Raw genomic sequence first — 18,839 nt, forward strand, 5'->3', positions numbered from 1 at the left:
GGCCATGCCGGGCCTTAACAGCAGTAAATTCATATGCCAGTCTACCTATGATCATGGAATTTCATGTAATAGAAACGTAACGTACGCTGATTACAATATGTCGATTCATCGGTTGGGTACCCTGGCGGTGTTATTGGAGCTTTACTTTCTATCTGTTATTCACTAGTAATTAATATTGTTATGTGTCAAATATCACAGATTTTCAGTTATTCGCATGATCACTAAATACGTTATATTACGGACCTGAACCGATGTAAGTTTGGGTAAAATACTTGAGACTCGGAGTTTGTATTTGTTATCCGGTTTTCTGCTGTTTAATATCTGACGTTTTCGTGTCATCGTGTGTTAGCGAGCTTAATTATATAATGTGTAACTCGTGACAGCACAATGTTATATGTGTAGTGTTTCAGGTTCATGACACACATCCGTGATTGACTCTATTTCATGTGCTATGTCCTATCAAACTGTCAACAAAAGAAATGAAAGAGCCAATTGTAGGTATGTTTTTACAACAATTGGACTTCGCGTATTGTAAAAATACATATGTCACTGGAAACAAAACGTGTTACTGTTAAAGAGACACTAGCGTTGACTAGGCTTAGTTAAGTCCAACTTTGAATCAAATATATTTAATAGAGTGAAAGTTAATGATTATGCCATTGTTGCTTAAATAATACTATAGAAAACATCCCACTTATCGATGTTGTCATGGCAACTAACCCAGGTGTCCACTAAGAACACAGTGAACGGTGTTAGTTGTAGAGACTTTGCTAATGAAACGTCAAGTCTTGCAACCTCGCGTCACTCACTGATGAAACCGAGGCCAATTGGGACAAGATAATAGGGCAGGAGTTTAAATATCCGTGACGTTCCCCTTAGCATCATTCAACGTGACGACTTTGGAGGGCGAAGACGCAGAAATACTCCAATATGCTCCTTGCACCAAATTACCCAGTTTAACGTATTAGACAAGCTAAGCCTTTGAGAAATATCTGATACTTATAAAGCGACAAGGAATTATGACTACAGAGGTTAAACGTATCTAAACATTTATAATAGTTACTACAAACAAAATGCCGCGCTCGTTCCTAGTGAAAAATAAGAGGGCAGATGCATTTTGGAAAGAAGATATCTGGGCTGATGAAAAATCTATCCCAGCGGTTGCAGGTTGGACATCATCTTCTACCGAAGGATACGTTCTTGGAGAGGCCGGAGACAGACATAATTTCCCGCGGACGTTCATGCCACACTTCCGGCATTCACCGAGTGATTTGTTCGGTAAGAATATTTATTGTTGTAGTTTGGACTCAGAGAATTTGTGACGTACTTTCCGTAAAATAACGCAAACTGAACGTGAAAACACGATAAAGAATGCTAAATATTACCGTGAAACTAGTGTTTTTTACACATTCTGTTAGAAACCTGTTTCGTGAGCAGTTTAGGCCATTCGTATTTCTCCTGTATGTTGTACACTCCGGTAGAAAACTGGATTCAAGAGAAGTGAAGATTTGTGGTTACGATCATTTTGTTTGCCTGTATGTATGTATGTATGTATGCATGTATATTCAAGTGTATTTGTTTGCAATTCGTCTTTCGCTGGATATATTATTCCTTTAACTTGAAAATGTGAATATAAAAATATACAGTTAGAAAGACCTTGTGTCTTATGTTACAATTGTTCAAAATATACTGGTAGATTTAGAAGGCAAAAAGGTAGAAAAAAATTGTGAGATTCTGAGTAGAAACTTTCATACGTATAGAACTACTTATTCAACTTTCAAAAGCTAGTTATCGGACCCGTTAGGAAAAAAAACAAAAAAAACAACAGCTTTTGGAGTGTTTCAACTTGTTTGTCCAAGCTTATCACAACCGACTGGGAGTTAATGGGTTGTGAGATCTCGGAAGTTTAGTGTTTTATGGGCTTACGGTAAAATGTCACGCTGACAAGCCACAGGTGCGGTTTACCCACGGTCTATCACGGTCTAAACGTGTTAAGCCTAATCAGTACCTCAGTACAACATAAACTTTTAAACCTAATCAGTAACTCACAGGTCTTCAAGCTAAATCTGAGCACGCACTGCGTACGTTTAATCACGACAGCTTCTTTTATTCATGAAGAAACCGAAAACGAGATAAAACGTGGCTGTTTTTTTGTGTTACCGTAAACAGACACCGAGACACTGATGTATGTTTATGTAGATCTGTTAGTCTACATGTATGCTGAGTCGATATGAATATTACTAGTTTTCCTGCTGTGGATATTTTACGAGTAACAGTAGTACAGTTCATTTCAGTAGGCCTGAATTATGTATTACCGTATTAGTTTGTACATGCTAATTAAAGTCAGCGTATCTTCGTTACAACCTACATCGTTGTTCAGTTTGTTGGGGCTCACAGTTTGATTTCAACATTCATAAGTATTATTCGACAAGGACAACAATAACTAAGAAGAAATATAAAAAGAGATAAAATAAGGCTTAGCGCATGGTTTCCGCGAAAATTTGTGTGAACACGAGACTAACAACAAAAGATATTACTGATTCTCTTCACTTCTTTTAATTTGATGTTAACAGTTTGTTTGTTTGTTTTGAATTTCGCGCAAAGCTTCTCGAGGGCTATCTGCGCTAGCCGTCCCTAATTTAGCAGTGTAAGACTAGAGGGAAGGCAGCTAGTCATCACCACTCACCGTCAATTCTTGGGCTACTCTTTTACCAACGAATAGTGGGATTGAGCATCACATTATAACGCCCCACGGCTGAAAGGGCGAGCATGTTTGGTGCGACTGGGATTCGAACCCGCGACTCTCAGATTACCAGTCGAACGCCTTAACACACCTGGCCATGCCAGGCCTTGATGTCAACAGTTCTGATAATAATTGTAAAGAGACATGTTTTAATCAATCACAAGGAGTAAAAAATAGCACAACGTGTTAATCAAAACCAGCATTTTCTATTTTAAACAAAATATTAAACACAATTTTGTGATTTTTTTTCTCTCATTTCAAGTGTTTTCATTATACGTGGCAAGCACCGTTATCAATACTCCGCTAATAAGCAGCAGGAAGCTAGATTACGTAGTGCCATCTGTCGAGGAAAACCTTCATACACTATTATTTATGTTGCATAAACTATGATACATAGTGTTATCGATATGCTGCTGTAAATTTAGGGTTAACTAAAAATATGTCGTTAGTGGAAGATCTTTATTCCGGGTTGGGTTAGAATAACTGATTAACGTGGGTAAAGCATATCTTCTATTCCAAATTATAGTAAATACTCCAAGACGAAAACAGCTTACAATTACTAGATTTGGTTTGTTTGGGATTTCGCGCTGAGCTACACGACAGCTATCTGCGCTAGCCGACCCTAATTTCGCAGTGTTAGACTAGAGGGAAGGCAGTTAGTCATCACCATCCACCGCCAACTTTTAGGGTACTCTTTTACGAACGAATAGTGAGATTGACCGTACCATTATAATGTCCCCACAGCTGAAAGGGGCGAGCATGTTTGGTATGACGGGGATTCGAACCCATGACCTTTAGATTACAAGTCGAGGGTCCTAACCATTTGGCCATACCGGAGCCCAGCTAGTAATCAACCTTATGAACATATTATTGCGAAGTAACTACAGAACTTTAACTATATAATATTATTTTATTAAGCATTATTTTCTGATATGTAAAAAATAATAACGTTATCGGTTTCAAAGTTTATTTTGCGTTTTCTTTTTTAATCTGATGTGTGTGTGTGTGTGCGTGTTTATAGCAAAGTCATATTGCTGAGTCCATCAAGGGGAATCAAACCCTTGACTTCAGCGTTATAAGTCCGTAGACTTATCGCTGTTCCAGCGGGGTACTAATTCAGTGAGCGTTACTACCATTAGTCCAGTTCAGTTTGACAAACTATAGGTTCGCAAATTGCAAGGGCGAAAGCAACCTGAATTATTTGTCACACGAGCTTGAAAATCATATTGACAACTTTATGATTCTAGGATGTTCCCCCAAGGCAGAGTATCAGTTTTTGTTTGTTTGTTCTTTCAAAAATATTATGTAAGTTTCAAATTATTGTATTTATGGCACTGATGTGTCTAGGGTGTGACAGGGTGTACTTGTCTTATGCCCCCCAAAGTATCGTTTTTCCCTATCAATAAAACTTTCCCAGCTACTAAAAGACACGACTGCTTCCACACCTTACTGCTGCGAATAATTCTTGAAGGAAGTAGTTTCAATATTAACATAAATGACACTAGGGGATTTGTGGGTCTTTATAGCAAAACAACAAGATAATTTTGACATGCTGTTAAGTGCTTATAAGACCAACCGGAATAAAAGATGGTCTATGTGTTTCCTATGACTTTTGGCCCTACTTGATGACCCACAGTCTCCAAAATCTTTTCTAACCGTCTAACTCCTTCCCTAACAAATAAGCTTCTGTACCATGCATTCAAAGTTGGTTTTTTTTTTGTTGTTACTCGTGAGCTCCTGCCCTTTAAATGCCCTCTGCAAGTCACTGCTTGTGACTAATTTATAGTACACGTTGTTGTATGAACACCTGCGGATTCGGTTCAGTATTTAGCTAAATCTAACTCAAGAAGCAACAAGAAAAGATCTAAACCCCTACTTTTATTAATCAAAACGCTCAGAAACGGCAAAATCAAAACACCCCTTACTAATAAAGAACTTCTGGAAGGAAGTAGCAATTTGGTATCAAATAAGTTTTCGGTAAAAAGAAACTTACTATATAGTACAGTTTATATAATAAATATTTTTCTGTATACATACTTGAATCAACAAATTCGTTGAATGTTGGGCAGACGCTTTCACGGTGGATGATGAAAACCCGTTGTTTATAAAAAACGATTTTCTGTCACTCCACAAAATCAGGGCTTGTTTGATAACAAAGAGATACACATCGGCTAAAAGTGGTTTTTACCAAAAGTGACGTAGTAAATATTTACTAAAGAGGCGGCTGCTTGAATCTCATAACAATTACTTGGACTCTGTGCTTCATGTAAACTTCGAGGCTAAGAAAATTAATGTTAGATATCGAATGCACCCTATACAGGAGGCTTAGTTAGTTTGAAGACGGTGGAAACACTCATCACAAACGTTCAAAATGTGTGTACTAAGAGATTAAACTTACAACATTAAACAAGGCGTTGTCCATAAAACACCAGCCACTGTTCGTTTTTTATTTTTTATTTTCTCTCGTTTCTTCAGAAAGCGAATCTATTTTCCTTCTCATAGGTACTCTACCTATTTGGCTTTCTTATTTCATTTTGCAAAATATATAAAATACTGGGCATGATCCATTTTTGAATATCATTGTTAATAATACGCAGTTCATATAGGCTTTGTTTGTTTCTTTTGAATTTCGCGCAAAGCTACTCGAGGGCTATCTGCGCTAGCTGTCCCTAATTTAGCAGTGTAAATCATCACCACCCACCGCCAACTCTTGGGCTACTCTTTTACCAACGAATAGTGGGATTGACCGTCACATTATAACGCCCCTACGGCTGAAATGGCGAGCATGTTTGGTGGGACCGGGATTCGAACCCGCGACTCTCGGAATACGAGACGAACACCTTAACACGCTTGGCCATGCCGGGCCCTCATATAAGTTTTAACGATACAGTTGTTCGAAAGAGTTCGTATTATTTTTCACGTGCTTATAAACAAAAGCTGTGCTGAAAAACCAATAAAATATCGCAAAATAAGACACAAGCAATAACACTTCAGTTTCTGACCCTTTAAGTAATCTATTTATAAAACGATAATTTGTTTGAAATTAAGCAAAAAGCTACACAATGGCTTATCTGTGCTCTGACCCCTTAAGGTTATCGAAACACAGTTTCTACCGTTTTAAGTTCATGGACATCCCGCTGTGCCATTCGGAGGATTAAAATAATAAAATCTTCGTGGTGTAGATAGATTAGGTCGTAAGTAAGTAAAACACAAACCTATTGAATAAAAGGCAACTCGGAGAAACACGTAGAGATGGAGTGGAAACACCAATTCGTCCATTTTATGAAAACAATCTTTATATTTTAGGCTAGAAAGTAAAAATATATAAAAAAATCTTTCGTACCTGCTAAACGTTTGAGTTCGGATAAACGTCATGGTAGCTCTATGATGCAATATAAGGAACTTATGATGAAATAGAGACTCAGCTGTAACTTTTAAAATCTTTGGAGAGAATCACTCTCTCCAGTTCAAACTCTTTAAGGGATCATTTGGATAATTTATCCCTTCCCTTCACTCTTATTCCGTAATCTGTTCTTACGACAGCACTAAAAAAGTTAGGACACCCTATGAAAGTCTGTGTATTTGTGTAACATTTTTGGATATATAGATATTTAATATCAATTTTAACAATACTGAGAGATTATAGGAATACAACTAAACAATTAAAACTGAAGAAAAGACTTTTCAAGATCTTCGGTAAATGTCATGCTACAGAAATGCATATTCGAACTGAGGAAAAAGTTAGAACACCCTATGAAAGCCTGTTTATTTTTGAAACATTTCTGGATATATAGATATTTAATATCAATTTTAACAATAGTGAGAGATTATAGAAATATAACTAAACAATTACAACTGAAGAAAAGACTTTTCAAGATCTTCTGTAAATGTCATGCTACAAAAATGCATATTTGAACTGAGAAAAAAGTTAGGACACCCTACCCCCTAATAGCTAGTGTTACCCCCTTTGGCTGAAATAACTGCAGTGAGACACTTCTTGTAGTCATCTACCAGTCTCTGACATTGGTCTGAAGAAAGTTTGCCCCACTCCTCAATGCAGAATTTTTTCAGCTGTGAGATGTTTGAGGGGTTTCTTGCATGTACAGCCCGTTTCAAGTCACCTCACAGCATCTCAATGGGATTAAGATCTGGGCTTTGACTCGGCCATTCCAGGACTCTCCATTTCTTAGTTTTCAGCCAGTTCTAGGTGGATTTATGTGTGAAACGTTGTGTCCTTGTATTAATTACTGACTTTGGAATGCTGAATTAAATGTGTGAAACATTGTGTCCTTGTATTAATTACTCACTTTAGAATGCTGAGTTAAATGTGTGAAACGTTGTGTCCTTGTATTAATTACTCACTTTAGAATGCTGAATTAAGTGTGTGAAACGTTGTGTCCTTGTATTAATTACTCACTTTAGAATGCTGAGTTAAATGTGTGAAACGTTGTGTCCTTGTATTAATTACTCACTTTAGAATGCTGAGTTAAATGTGTGAAACGTTGTGTCCTTGTATTAATTACTCACTTTAGAATGCTGAATTAAGTGTGTGAAACGTTGTGTCCTTGTATTAATTACTCACTTTAGAATGCTGAGTTAAATGTGTGAAACGTTGTGTCCTTGTATTAATTACTCACTTTAGAATGCTGAATTAAGTGTGTGAAACGTTGTGTCCTTGTATTAATTACTCACTTTAGAATGCTGAGTTAAATGTGTGAAACGTTGTGTCCTTGTATTAATTACTCACTTAGAATGCTGAGTTAAATGTGTGAAATGTTGTGTCCTTGTATTAACTACTCACTTTAGAATGCTGAGTTAAATGTGTAAAACGTTGTGTCCTTGTATTAATTACTCACTTTAGAAGGTTGAGTTAAATGTGTGAAACGTTGTATCCTTGTATTAATTACTCACTTTAGAATGCTGAGTTAAATGTGTGAAACGTTGTGTCCTTGTATTAATTACTCACTTTAGAATGCTGAGTTAAATGTGTGAAATGTTGTGTCCTTGTATTAATTACTCACTTTAGAATGCTGAGTTAAATGTGTGAAACGTTGTGTCCTTGTATTAATTACTCACTTTAGAAGGTTTAGTTAAATGTGTGAAACGTTGTGTCCTTGTATTAATTACTGACTTTGGAATGCTGAATTAAATGTGTGAAACATTGTGTCCTTGTATTAATTACTCACTTTAGAATGCTGAGTTAAATGTGTGAAACGTTGTGTCCTTGTATTAATTACTCACTTTAGAATGCTGAATTAAGTGTGTGAAACGTTGTGTCCTTGTATTAATTACTCACTTTAGAATGCTGAGTTAAATGTGTGAAACGTTGTGTCCTTGTATTAATTACTCACTTTAGAATGCTGAGTTAAATGTGTGAAACGTTGTGTCCTTGTATTAATTACTCACTTTAGAATGCTGAATTAAGTGTGTGAAACGTTGTGTCCTTGTATTAATTACTCACTTTAGAATGCTGAGTTAAATGTGTGAAACGTTGTGTCCTTGTATTAATTACTCACTTAGGAATGCTGAGTTAAATGTGTGAAATGTTGTGTCCTTGTATTAATTACTCACTTTAGAATGCTGAGTTAAATGTGTAAAACGTTGTGTCCTTGTATTAATTACTCACTTTAGAATGCTGAGTTAAATGTGTGAAACGTTGTGTCCTTGTATTAATTACTCACTTTAGAATGCTGAGTTAAATGTGTAAAACGTTGTGTCCTTGTATTAATTACTCACTTTAGAAGGTTGAGTTAAATGTGTAAAACGTTGTGTCCTTGTATTAATTACTCACTTTAGAATGCTGAGTTAAATGTGTGAAACGTTGTGTCCTTGTATTAATTACTCACTTAAGAATGCTGAGTGTGAACGTTGTATCCTTGTATTAATTACTCACTTTAGAATGCTGAGTTAAATGCGTGAAACGTTGTGTCATTGTTTCTGTTAAAAAGTGAGATAAATATAATTTAATTTTAATGTAAGATTAGTTGTTGTTGAACACTACTTTTTTAGTTGTGGTTATAAGAGTGACAGAGCGAGTGAAATAAATCTCTTCAGTCATGTTTGAGTCATTTCTTTAAAATTAGGGATAGCTATACCAAAATTTCAGCAGGTTTCTAACTTTCTAACTTATTCGCTTAGAAATACCACTTTCGTCACATTACACCATGTGTCGTAGCGGTTTCGCTTTTTCCGCCTCCAACGTACGACATTTAAATCCACTAATTTGAAGTTTCGGAAGTGAATTTTTAGACAAATAACAGAAAAACACAAACACTCTTTAGAATTTTAATATTGAGTGTCAGATATCTGTCTCATCGACGTCCTCTATCGATTTGTTTTGTATCTGAATTTTGCATTAAGAAATTATTTTTAAGTCAACAGAGGGCCCTAGTAAAATGAGAAACCTAACACACGTAGAGATTCGCTCTTAGCATAATGGTCTGTTTTTTGCTAGTAGCAGTTGATGACGGGAGTTAGATTTCTCTTCATTTTACATAAATACACACACAGTACTAATCTAGCTAATGATAAAAATCCTTTCTCATTTCTTTCACCAATCGCTTCAGTTCTTGTTCTATAGTGACTTGGAGTTATTTGGCTAATGTCCTGCTATTCGAGAAAGCGAGTGATGATTAATTACCCAGACTTTCAATATTTTACCAGATGCATATTTATCGGCACTGTTTTAGAAGATGAATTTTTCATTTCCGTTGTCTTGTTTAGTTTTTTAAAAATTCTGTTTGTTTCTTTAGAATCAAGGACAAAGCTGCGCAATAGACTATCTGTGCTCTGCCCATTACGGGTATCGAAACCCGGTTTTTAGCGGATCAGTCCTCAGGGGGAGCCTCCTTCTCTGTTAATAAAGTTATTGTTTGTTTCTTTGTTCTTTTGTTTTAATTATGTTGTTTTGTTTAATTTCTTATTCTCATATGTTTGAAACGTTAGAGGTTCAGAAATGTATAAGTTTACTATTTCAACAGCAGTTTGATGAGAAGAGATAGGTAAATGATTATCGTATTTTCTTTACCGAACTATCACATCGGAAAGAAAAATTCTTAAAAATAAAATACATCTCATCGTCCCCTTGTTCCTATTGATGGGCCTTGCCTGGCCAGGTGGTTAAGGCACTCGACTCGTACTCTGATGGTCGCGGGTTCGAATTTCCGTCACACTAAACATGCTAGCTCTTCAGCCGTTTGGACGTTATAATGTTACAGTCAATCCCACTATTCGTTGGTAAAAGAGTAGCCCAAGCGTTGGCGGTGGGTGGTGATGACTAGCTGCCTTTCCTCTAGTCTTACACTGCTAAATTAGGGACGGCTAGCGCAGATAGCCCTTATGTGGTTTTGCGCGATATTTAATCAAAAACAAACCAAAACAATCCTATTAATGTAAAAACTCTTTAACAGAGAAACTATTGTTTCTTTCTCCTGTTTGTTATTAGGAGGAACCTGTTTAGGAGTAACGTTGTTTCTTCTTCTCCTGTGTTTGAGGAGAAACTTTCTTTAAATAAAAGTTTTTTCGCTGTCTTCTCCTCGCTATATAAATTCAAAACGGTCAGTGTGAATAGCTATTTTTTTTCGCATGCTAAAGAACTTCATTATTGGGACTTCTGTACGGACAGCGCATGCGTAGAATTTTCCATAACGTTTTTGTGCTGACTTCTCTGTGTCCATTCCAGTTTCTTAGGGTTAATCATATCTGTATACAAGACTTTAGTTGATTGTTTTTATAAAGAAAAGTACTTTATGACACGTTTATTTACATACAGCACTAAAATAAAAAACAAAACAAAAACTAATTTGTTTTACTTTAGATCGAGGTTCGATGACCGGATCTCCAACGGCTGCTCCAGCCGCTTGTCCTATCGGTTTTCCCCCACCTTTGTCGTCTTCCTCTTCGCCATATGGCACGTGCAGCGCTCTCTTGTTCCACTACCTCAGTTTGGCGCGTCAAGCCTGCGGCAGCGCCGTCTCACCCACAGAACAGAACAACTTCGCCCGAGGCTGTGAAAGCAGAATCCTGGAACCTTCCATAACGGCGTCGCCAAAGTCTCGTGACGAAGATATTGTGTTCTCTAGTCGCTCCCCGACGTCTCGCCTGCTTGAGGAGAGTCTTTCAAAGCGAGAACACTTTGCAAAACGTGTTATTTCCCTCTGTTCACGTTTCAGCGAATTGGATTTTTCACGTGCACGCTACGAAGGTACGAACTACTAGCAAAATAAGTTCCTGATATATAAAAATATGATATAACACAAGTTTTAGAAAGTAAAAATAAAACCAGCTCCATAATATTATTACTGTTCGAAGTATGAGAGAAGAAACTGTTTCTTAAAGAATATTATTTTAAAACAAATTGTTTTGAGAAGTAATATAACACACATTTTATTAGCACTGCTTGTTCATTTTCCACGTTTATTTTTATATAAACACTGTTTTAATTCAGCTACATAACATAAACTCTTAAAACGCTTTTTTATGTACGAAAATAACGTACAAAACGTTTCAGTTGGACATCCATGTTACTTTGTGTATATAGTTCAAGACTGGAGGGAAGCAGCTAGTCATCACCACCCACCGCCAACTCATGGGCTACTCTTTTACCAACGAATAGTGGGATTGACCGTAACATTATTACGCCCCCACGGCTGAAAGGGCGAGTATGTTTGGCGCGACGGGGATGCGAACCCGCGACCCTCAGATTACGATTCGTACGCCTTTACACGCTTGGCCATGCCGGGCCTTTTTGATGAGTGATAAATTTTACGAAATTACGATCGTGGTCAGAAAGACCATTAATTAATTAATTTCTTCTATATAAACGTTATTTTTAAAAGATAAATTTATTGTAATTTTACTGCCTTTTAGCTGGATATTTTGGTTTCATAAAACACTAGACATATTTCGATGTCAAGTACAGGTGTTGGAAAGCAGTGGTACTAGATGAATACAGGTGTGGCACAGCAGTATTAGGTGTGAAGGTTAAGAGGTTGCTTTTGTCTCGTTTTTACAAAACACTAGACACAACAACGTTAGGTTTATAGATTGGGAGTTTGATAAGCTGTTGGTTTATGTATAAGACTAGAAGGTAGGCAGCTAGATATCACCACCCGACGCCAACTCTTTTGCTACTCTTTTACTAAGGAATAGTGGGGGTTGACCGTCACATTATAAAACCCCCACGGCTGAAAGGGCTAGTATGTTTGGTATGACGGGGGATTTGAACCTGCGATTTTCGGATTACGAGTCAAGAGCCTTAACCAAGTGGTCATGACAGGCCTTCCCCAAATGTTAAACGTATATTTGTGTCTTCCAGACCGTTTGCTTGTTTTATAAAGATTAGTGACTGGATCTCTTCCATGCTATCTGTGTCTGTACAAAAGACCCAGTAATATTCATTCTGGTCAACAAGCCCTAGAACAAACGTTTGTACTGCGAAAACTTGGGTCTTGTTATTAAGCGCAAAAATTCACAATGAACTATTGGTATTGAAACTTGAATTTTACCATCGTAAGGCTGCAGACTTATCGCTAAGCCATTAATCTGTATGCAGAGATATGTTACTTTTGTAAAAACGGATGTGGCAATAAAATTTAGGATCTGTTTAGTAAATTGATATCTTCCACAGAAAAAGTTACTTTTAGTCTGTCACCTGGCATATGCTAGGTACCGTTTTGTCATTTACAAGAACGGTCGAAATGACCGGATTCAAATGTATTATATTTGTTCCATCGTAGTTTGAGTAGTTATAAAGTACCTTATTAGTCATTTAGCTTCATTGGCAGAACGCTTGGCGGGTGCCTGAATTATCTTGGGATCTCGAGTGAATATATGATAAATATAATATACTATATTAGAGCCTAACTATTAGTCATCCCACGATCTTGAAGCTACTACGCCCAAGTACGTGACTTATCTGTTGCAAGAGAAGAATGTATTATTTGGGTAGTTACAAATTGACCTGGACGTGACCCCAGTGAAATATAAAAAAATAACATTAGCGTACAAATACTGGCCGTCCCAAGAGCTTGAAGTTTGGGTAGTTAAGATGTGGTTTACGCTCCTTTAGTTCAATTGGTAAGAGACCAGTAACTATATCATTAAAAAATAAAATTATCTAGTTCTGGTGTTAAGAAATAATGTTTGAAATAAATTCAAATATTAACAAACTGTAAAGGAAATATAAGTAATATCTTGACTCGTGTCTAGATTTTTCCCAGGCGGTGCTGTTTATCAGGAGTTGATGTCAGGATAGGATTATAACACGGATAGTGAATTGCGCTTGTCAAAAGAGCATTGACATCTTTTATTACGGAAATCTTCCTTAATTCGCAATTTTCATATCCTCTCAATACAAATTATTAAAAAAATTTATTCAGATATTTTATAATCTTATGCTTAATTTTATGACTTGCTAAGGTGGGGAAATAGGTGTCTGATATTATTTATGTTATACCTACAAGATCAGAGATCTGAAGTTAAGGCAGAAAAATAATTGAATAATTGTTTATTATCATCGACTCTTAGCCAATACACCCTTCCTCCCTGAGTCAACATTTGAATTATGCTGAATAAATTACAAGAATAATGATTTCGAAACATATAATACATTGAAAATTACCACTCTGTTATTTTTTAACCCCATCTCAAAGAAGATAACTTGTCAGAGGCAAGTTTGTACTTGTACGTATCAGTAAAATAGCACATTAGCCACCCTAGGTGTCTGTATAAATCTAACACTGTACTACTTTTATAGGGGTGAGACTTAAGTACCAAAGGAACTACGGCTTAAGGATTGTATTGAGAGTTTATTTATATGTACTGACAACAATAGGTACAAATACTCAGGACTGTATTTATATTTTTTGTACGCAATAACAACAATAGGTACTGAAACTCAGAACTGTATTTATATTTTTTGTATGTAATAACAACAATAGGTACTAAAACTCAGTACTATATTTATATTTTATTTGTATGTAACAACAACAGTAGGTATCAAAACTCAGGACTGCATTTATATTTTATTTGTATGTAACAACAACAGTAGGTATCAAAACTCAGGACTATATTTATATTTTATTTGTATGTAACAACAACAGTAGGTATCAAAACTCAGGACCGCATTTATATTTTATTTCTATGTAATGATAACAGTGAATATTGAAGTTTAAAACTGGTTGTCCTCTTCTGTATTACCCAGGATACCACACTAGTGTCCCCAGCGTAACTTCGGTTTCCTTGAGTCCGTCCAGCATTGAAAACACTCCCAACGTTCTCAATTTACCGTCCAAAACATTTGTAACCACTGCAGTGCAGGATAATGGAAGGCTTACGAAAAACTCGTGCTCCAATGGACGGAAGCTCTCTGACTATTCCATTGAAGCACTTTTAGGTCCATTTAAGTCCTCTAACCTGAAGGAACGGAACTACGAGCTAATGAAAGATCCTATCAAGGAGAGCGACCTGCAATCAGCCACGGGAAAATCCCAATTCTCTTGCTGTAGATGCCGGAAAACGTTCGGCACTCCCCACGGGCTGGAGGTGCACACTCGCCGTTCGCACTACGGAAAACGGCCGCACTTGTGTGCGCAATGCGATAAAAGTTTTGGCCATAAACTGAGTTTAGACCTTCATCGAGCTGTCGATACGAATGAAAGGAGTTTTGAGTGCACGCAGTGCGGGAAGACATTCAAGAGGTCATCCACTCTGTCCACTCATCTGCTGATCCACTCCGATACCAGACCTTACCCGTGTCAATACTGTGGAAAACGTTTCCACCAGAAGTCAGACATGAAGAAGCATACCTACATCCATACAGGTTAGTGATAGATTGGCAAACAGGTAGATAGAAGCCAGTGGAGAATAGCAAATATAGAACTTTGTTGTCTAAAGTAAAAAAGATTACAAAGAACTTCTGTGTATGCTATATACATATATATATATATATATATATTCTATGAACATAGTGTAATTTTAGTTGTCTCAAACAACAACAATATTATAAGAAAAAGATATGAACGTTCTTTTGTAATATATATTGTCAGAATAACGCAGAAACGTGTTGTTGTTTTCTAATCTTTCAGGAGAGAAGCCTCATAAGTGTAACGTCTGTGGAAAAGCTTTCAGTCAGTCGTCAAATCTAATCACTCACACCAGGAAACACACTGGTTTCAAGCCTTTCTCTTGTGACCAGTGCCCACGCGCTTTTCAGAGGAAAGTGGATTTGCGTCGTCATGAAGAAACTCAACACAGTGGGACCTTCTCCAGGTGTGCAGTGCCACCTAACGTCACTTCTGTGACATTCACTGGAACATCTGCTCGCTCTTCAGAGATATCCCTAATGTTCTCGTGAAGAGTCTTTTATTCTAGATACTATGTAAAACTAGAAATGTTTCGTTTCTGAGCACTTATGTAGAAATGAATGAAATTTGGTTCTAAACGTTATGTAAGAACATAAGAAGGTTTGGTTCTTGACACACTTTGAAAACAGATCCTCTGTTCAAAGTTCATTTTATCTTTTTTTTCACTCTTGCAATTGAAATCCAGTTGTTTGAAGGAAATAAAACAGCCTGCCTTATTACTGCTGAAAGATAATGTTATAATAAGAGTTGCGTTGGGAAACAAGATGTTATTGGGACAAAAAATGAAACATATTTCAGTTATCCATGTAGAGCACGTGGATTGTTGCGGTCAAAAACACTGATGATGAAATGTGCTCAGATTAATTAATGTTTTAGCGATAATAGTTCCGCCATGTTAAGATTCCAAAACTTTTTGATGAAGAGTAGTTCCGTCATGTTAAGATTCCAAAACTTGTTGATGAAGAGTGGTTCCATCATGTTGAAATCCAAAACGTGTTGATGAAGAGTGGTTCCATCATGTTGAAATCCAAAACTTGTTGATGAAGAGTGGTTCCATCATGTTGAAATCCAAAACGTGTTGATGAAGAGTGGTTCCGTCATGTTGAAATCCAAAACTTGTTGATGAAGAGTGGTTCCGAATGTTGAAATCCAAAACTTGTTGATGAAGAGTGGTTCCATCATGTTGAAATCCAAAACTTGTTGATGAAGAGTGGTTCCATCATGTTGAAATCCAAAAGATTGTTGATGAAGAGTGGTTCCGTCATGTTAAGATTCCAAAACTTGTTGATGAAGAGTGGTTCCATCATGTTGAAATCCAAAAGATTGTTGATGAAGAGTGGTTCCATCATGTTGAAATCCAAAACTTGTTGATGAAGAGTGGTTCCATCATGTTGAAATCCAAAACGTGTTGATGAAGAGTGGTTCCGTCATGTTGAAATCCAAAACTTGATGATGAAGAGTGGTTCCGAATGTTGAAATCCAAAACTTGTTGATGAAGAGTGGTTCCATCATGTTGAAATCCAAAAGATTATTGATGAAGAGTGGTTCCGTCATGTTGAAATCCAAAATTTGTTGATGTAGAGTGGTTCCATCATGTTGAAATCCAACAGATTGTTGATGAAGAGTGGTTCCATCATGTTGAAATCCAAAACTTGTTGATGAAGAGTGGTTCCATCATGTTGAAATCCAAAAGAGATTGTTGATGAAGAGTGGTTCCATCATGTTGAAATCCAAAACTTGTTGATGAAGAGTGGTTCCATCATGTTGAAATCCAAAAGATTGTTGATGAAGAGTGGTTCCGTCATGTTGAAATCCAAAATTTGTTGATGTAGAGTGGTTCCATCATGTTGAAATCCAACAGATTGTTGATGAAGAGTGGTTCCATCATGTTGAAATCCAAAACTTGTTGATGAAGAGTGGTTCCGAATGTTAAAATCCAAAACTTGTTGATGAAGAGTGGTTCCATCATGTTGAAATCCAAAACTTGTTGATGAAGAGTGGTTCCGAATGTTGAAATTCAAAACTTGTTGATGAAGAGTGGTTCCATCATGTTGAAATCCAAAACTTGTTGATGAAGAGTGGTTCCATCATGTTGAAATCCAAAAGATTGTTGATGAAGAGTGGTTCCGTCATGTTGAAATCCAAAAGATTGTTGATGAAGAGTGGTTCCGTCATGTTGACATCCGAAACTTGTTGATGAAGAGTGGTTCCATCATGTTGAAATCCAAAACTTGTTGATGAAGAGTGGTTCCATCATGTTGAAATCCAAAAGATTGTTGATGAAGAGTGGTTCCGTCATGTTGAAATCCAAAAGATTGTTGATGAAGAGTGGTTCCGTCATGTTGACATCCAAAACTTGTTGATGAAGAGTGGTTCCGTCATGTTGACATCCAAAACTTGTTGATGAAGAGTGGTTCCGTCATGTTGAAATCCAAAAACTTGATGAAGAGTGAACCAGTGTTGAAATCCAAACTTGTTGATGAAGAGTGGTTCCATCATGTTGAAATCCAAAAGATTGTTGATGAAGAGTGGTTCCACTGTTGAAATCCAAAAGATTGTTGATGTAGAGTGGTTCCATCATGTTGAAATCCAACAGATTGTTGATGAAGAGTGGTTCCATCATGTTGAAATCCAAAACTTGTTGATGAAGAGTGGTTCCATCATGTTGAAATCCAAAAGAGATTGTTGATGAAGAGTGGTTCCATCATGTTGAAATCCAAAAGATTGTTGATGTAGAGTGATTCCATCATGTTGAAATCCAAAAGATTGTTGATGTAGAGTGGTTCCGTCATGTTGAAATCCAAAACTTGTTGATGAAGAGTGGTTCCGAATGTTGAAATCCAAAACTTGTTGATGAAGAGTGGTTCCATCATGTTGAAATCCAAAAGATTGTTGATGAAGAGTGGTTCCGTCATGTTGAAATCCAAAACTTGTTGATGAAGAGTGGTTCCATCATGTTGAAATCCAAAACTTGTTGATGAAGAGTGGTTCCATCATGTTGAAATCCAAAAGATTGTTGATGAAGAGTGGTTCCATCATGTTGAAATCCAAAACTTGTTGATGAAGAGTGGTTCCATCATGTTGAAATCCAAAACTTGTTGATGAAGAGTGTTCCATCATGTTGAAATCCAAAAGATTGTTGATGAAGAGTGGTTCCGTCATGTTGAAATCCAAAATTTGTTGATGTAGAGTGGTTCCATCATGTTGAAATCCAACAGATTGTTGATGAAGAGTGGTTCCATCATGTTGAAATCCAAAACTTGTTGATGAAGAGTGGTTCCGAATGTTAAAATCCAAAACTTGTTGATGAAGAGTGGTTCCATCATGTTGAAATCCAAAACTTGTTGATGAAGAGTGGTTCCATCATGTTGAAATCCAAAACTTGTTGATGAAGAGTGGTTCCGTCATGTTGAAATCCAAAAGATTGTTGATGAAGAGTGGTTCCGTCATGTTGAAATCCAAAACTTGTTGATGAAGAGTGGTTCCATCATGTTGAAATCCAAAACTTGTTGATGAAGAGTGGTTCCATCATGTTGAAATCCAAAAGATTGTTGATGAAGAGTGGTTCCATCATGTTGAAATCCAAAAGATTGTTGATGAAGAGTGGTTCCGTCATGTTGACATCCAAAACTTGTTGATGAAGAGTGGTTCCGTCATGTTGAAATCCAAAACTTGTTGATGAAGAGTGGTTCCATCATATTGAAATCCAAAACTTGTTGATGAAGAGTGGTTCCATCATGTTGAAATCCAAAAGATTGTTGATGAAGAGTGGTTCCATCATGTTGAAATCCAAAAGATTGTTGATGTAGAGTGGTTCCATCATGTTGAAATCCAACAGATTGTTGATGAAGAGTGGTTCCATCATGTTGAAATCCAAAACTTGTTGATGAAGAGTGGTTCCATCATGTTGAAATCCAAAAGAAATTGTTGATGAAGAGTGGTTCCATCATGTTGAAATCCAAAAGATTGTTGATGTAGAGTGGTTCCATCATGTTGAAATCCAAAAGATTGTTGATGTAGAGTGGTTCCGTCATGTTGAAATCCAAAACTTGTTGATGAAGAGTGGTTCCGTCATGTTGAAATCCAAAACTTGTTGATGAAGAGTGGTCCCGTCATGTTGAAATCCAAAAGATTGTTGATGAAAGGGGTTTTGCCATGCTGAAATCAAACAAATTGGTTCATGAAGATTGGTTCCATCATGTTTAGACTGAAACGTGTACAACGTCTACAAC

General features: G+C 36.8%; 1 protein-coding gene across 1 annotated transcript; it reads left to right on the forward strand.

Annotated features, from left to right (window-relative positions):
- Positions 1-1,073: 1,073 nt before the first annotated feature.
- Positions 1,074-15,378, forward strand: LOC143227991 (uncharacterized). Its single transcript, XM_076459341.1, has 4 exons — positions 1,074-1,278; positions 10,560-10,946; positions 13,947-14,564; positions 14,830-15,378. Exons 1-4 carry the CDS (start codon positions 1,074-1,076, stop codon positions 15,096-15,098), a joined length of 1,479 nt encoding a protein of 492 aa, XP_076315456.1. The 3' UTR covers positions 15,099-15,378.
- The last annotated feature ends 3,461 nt before the right edge of the window (positions 15,379-18,839 follow it).

Source organism: Tachypleus tridentatus, chromosome 10, assembly GCF_004210375.1.
Source record: "Tachypleus tridentatus isolate NWPU-2018 chromosome 10, ASM421037v1, whole genome shotgun sequence".
Classification (NCBI taxonomy): Eukaryota; Metazoa; Arthropoda; class Merostomata; order Xiphosura; family Limulidae; genus Tachypleus; species Tachypleus tridentatus.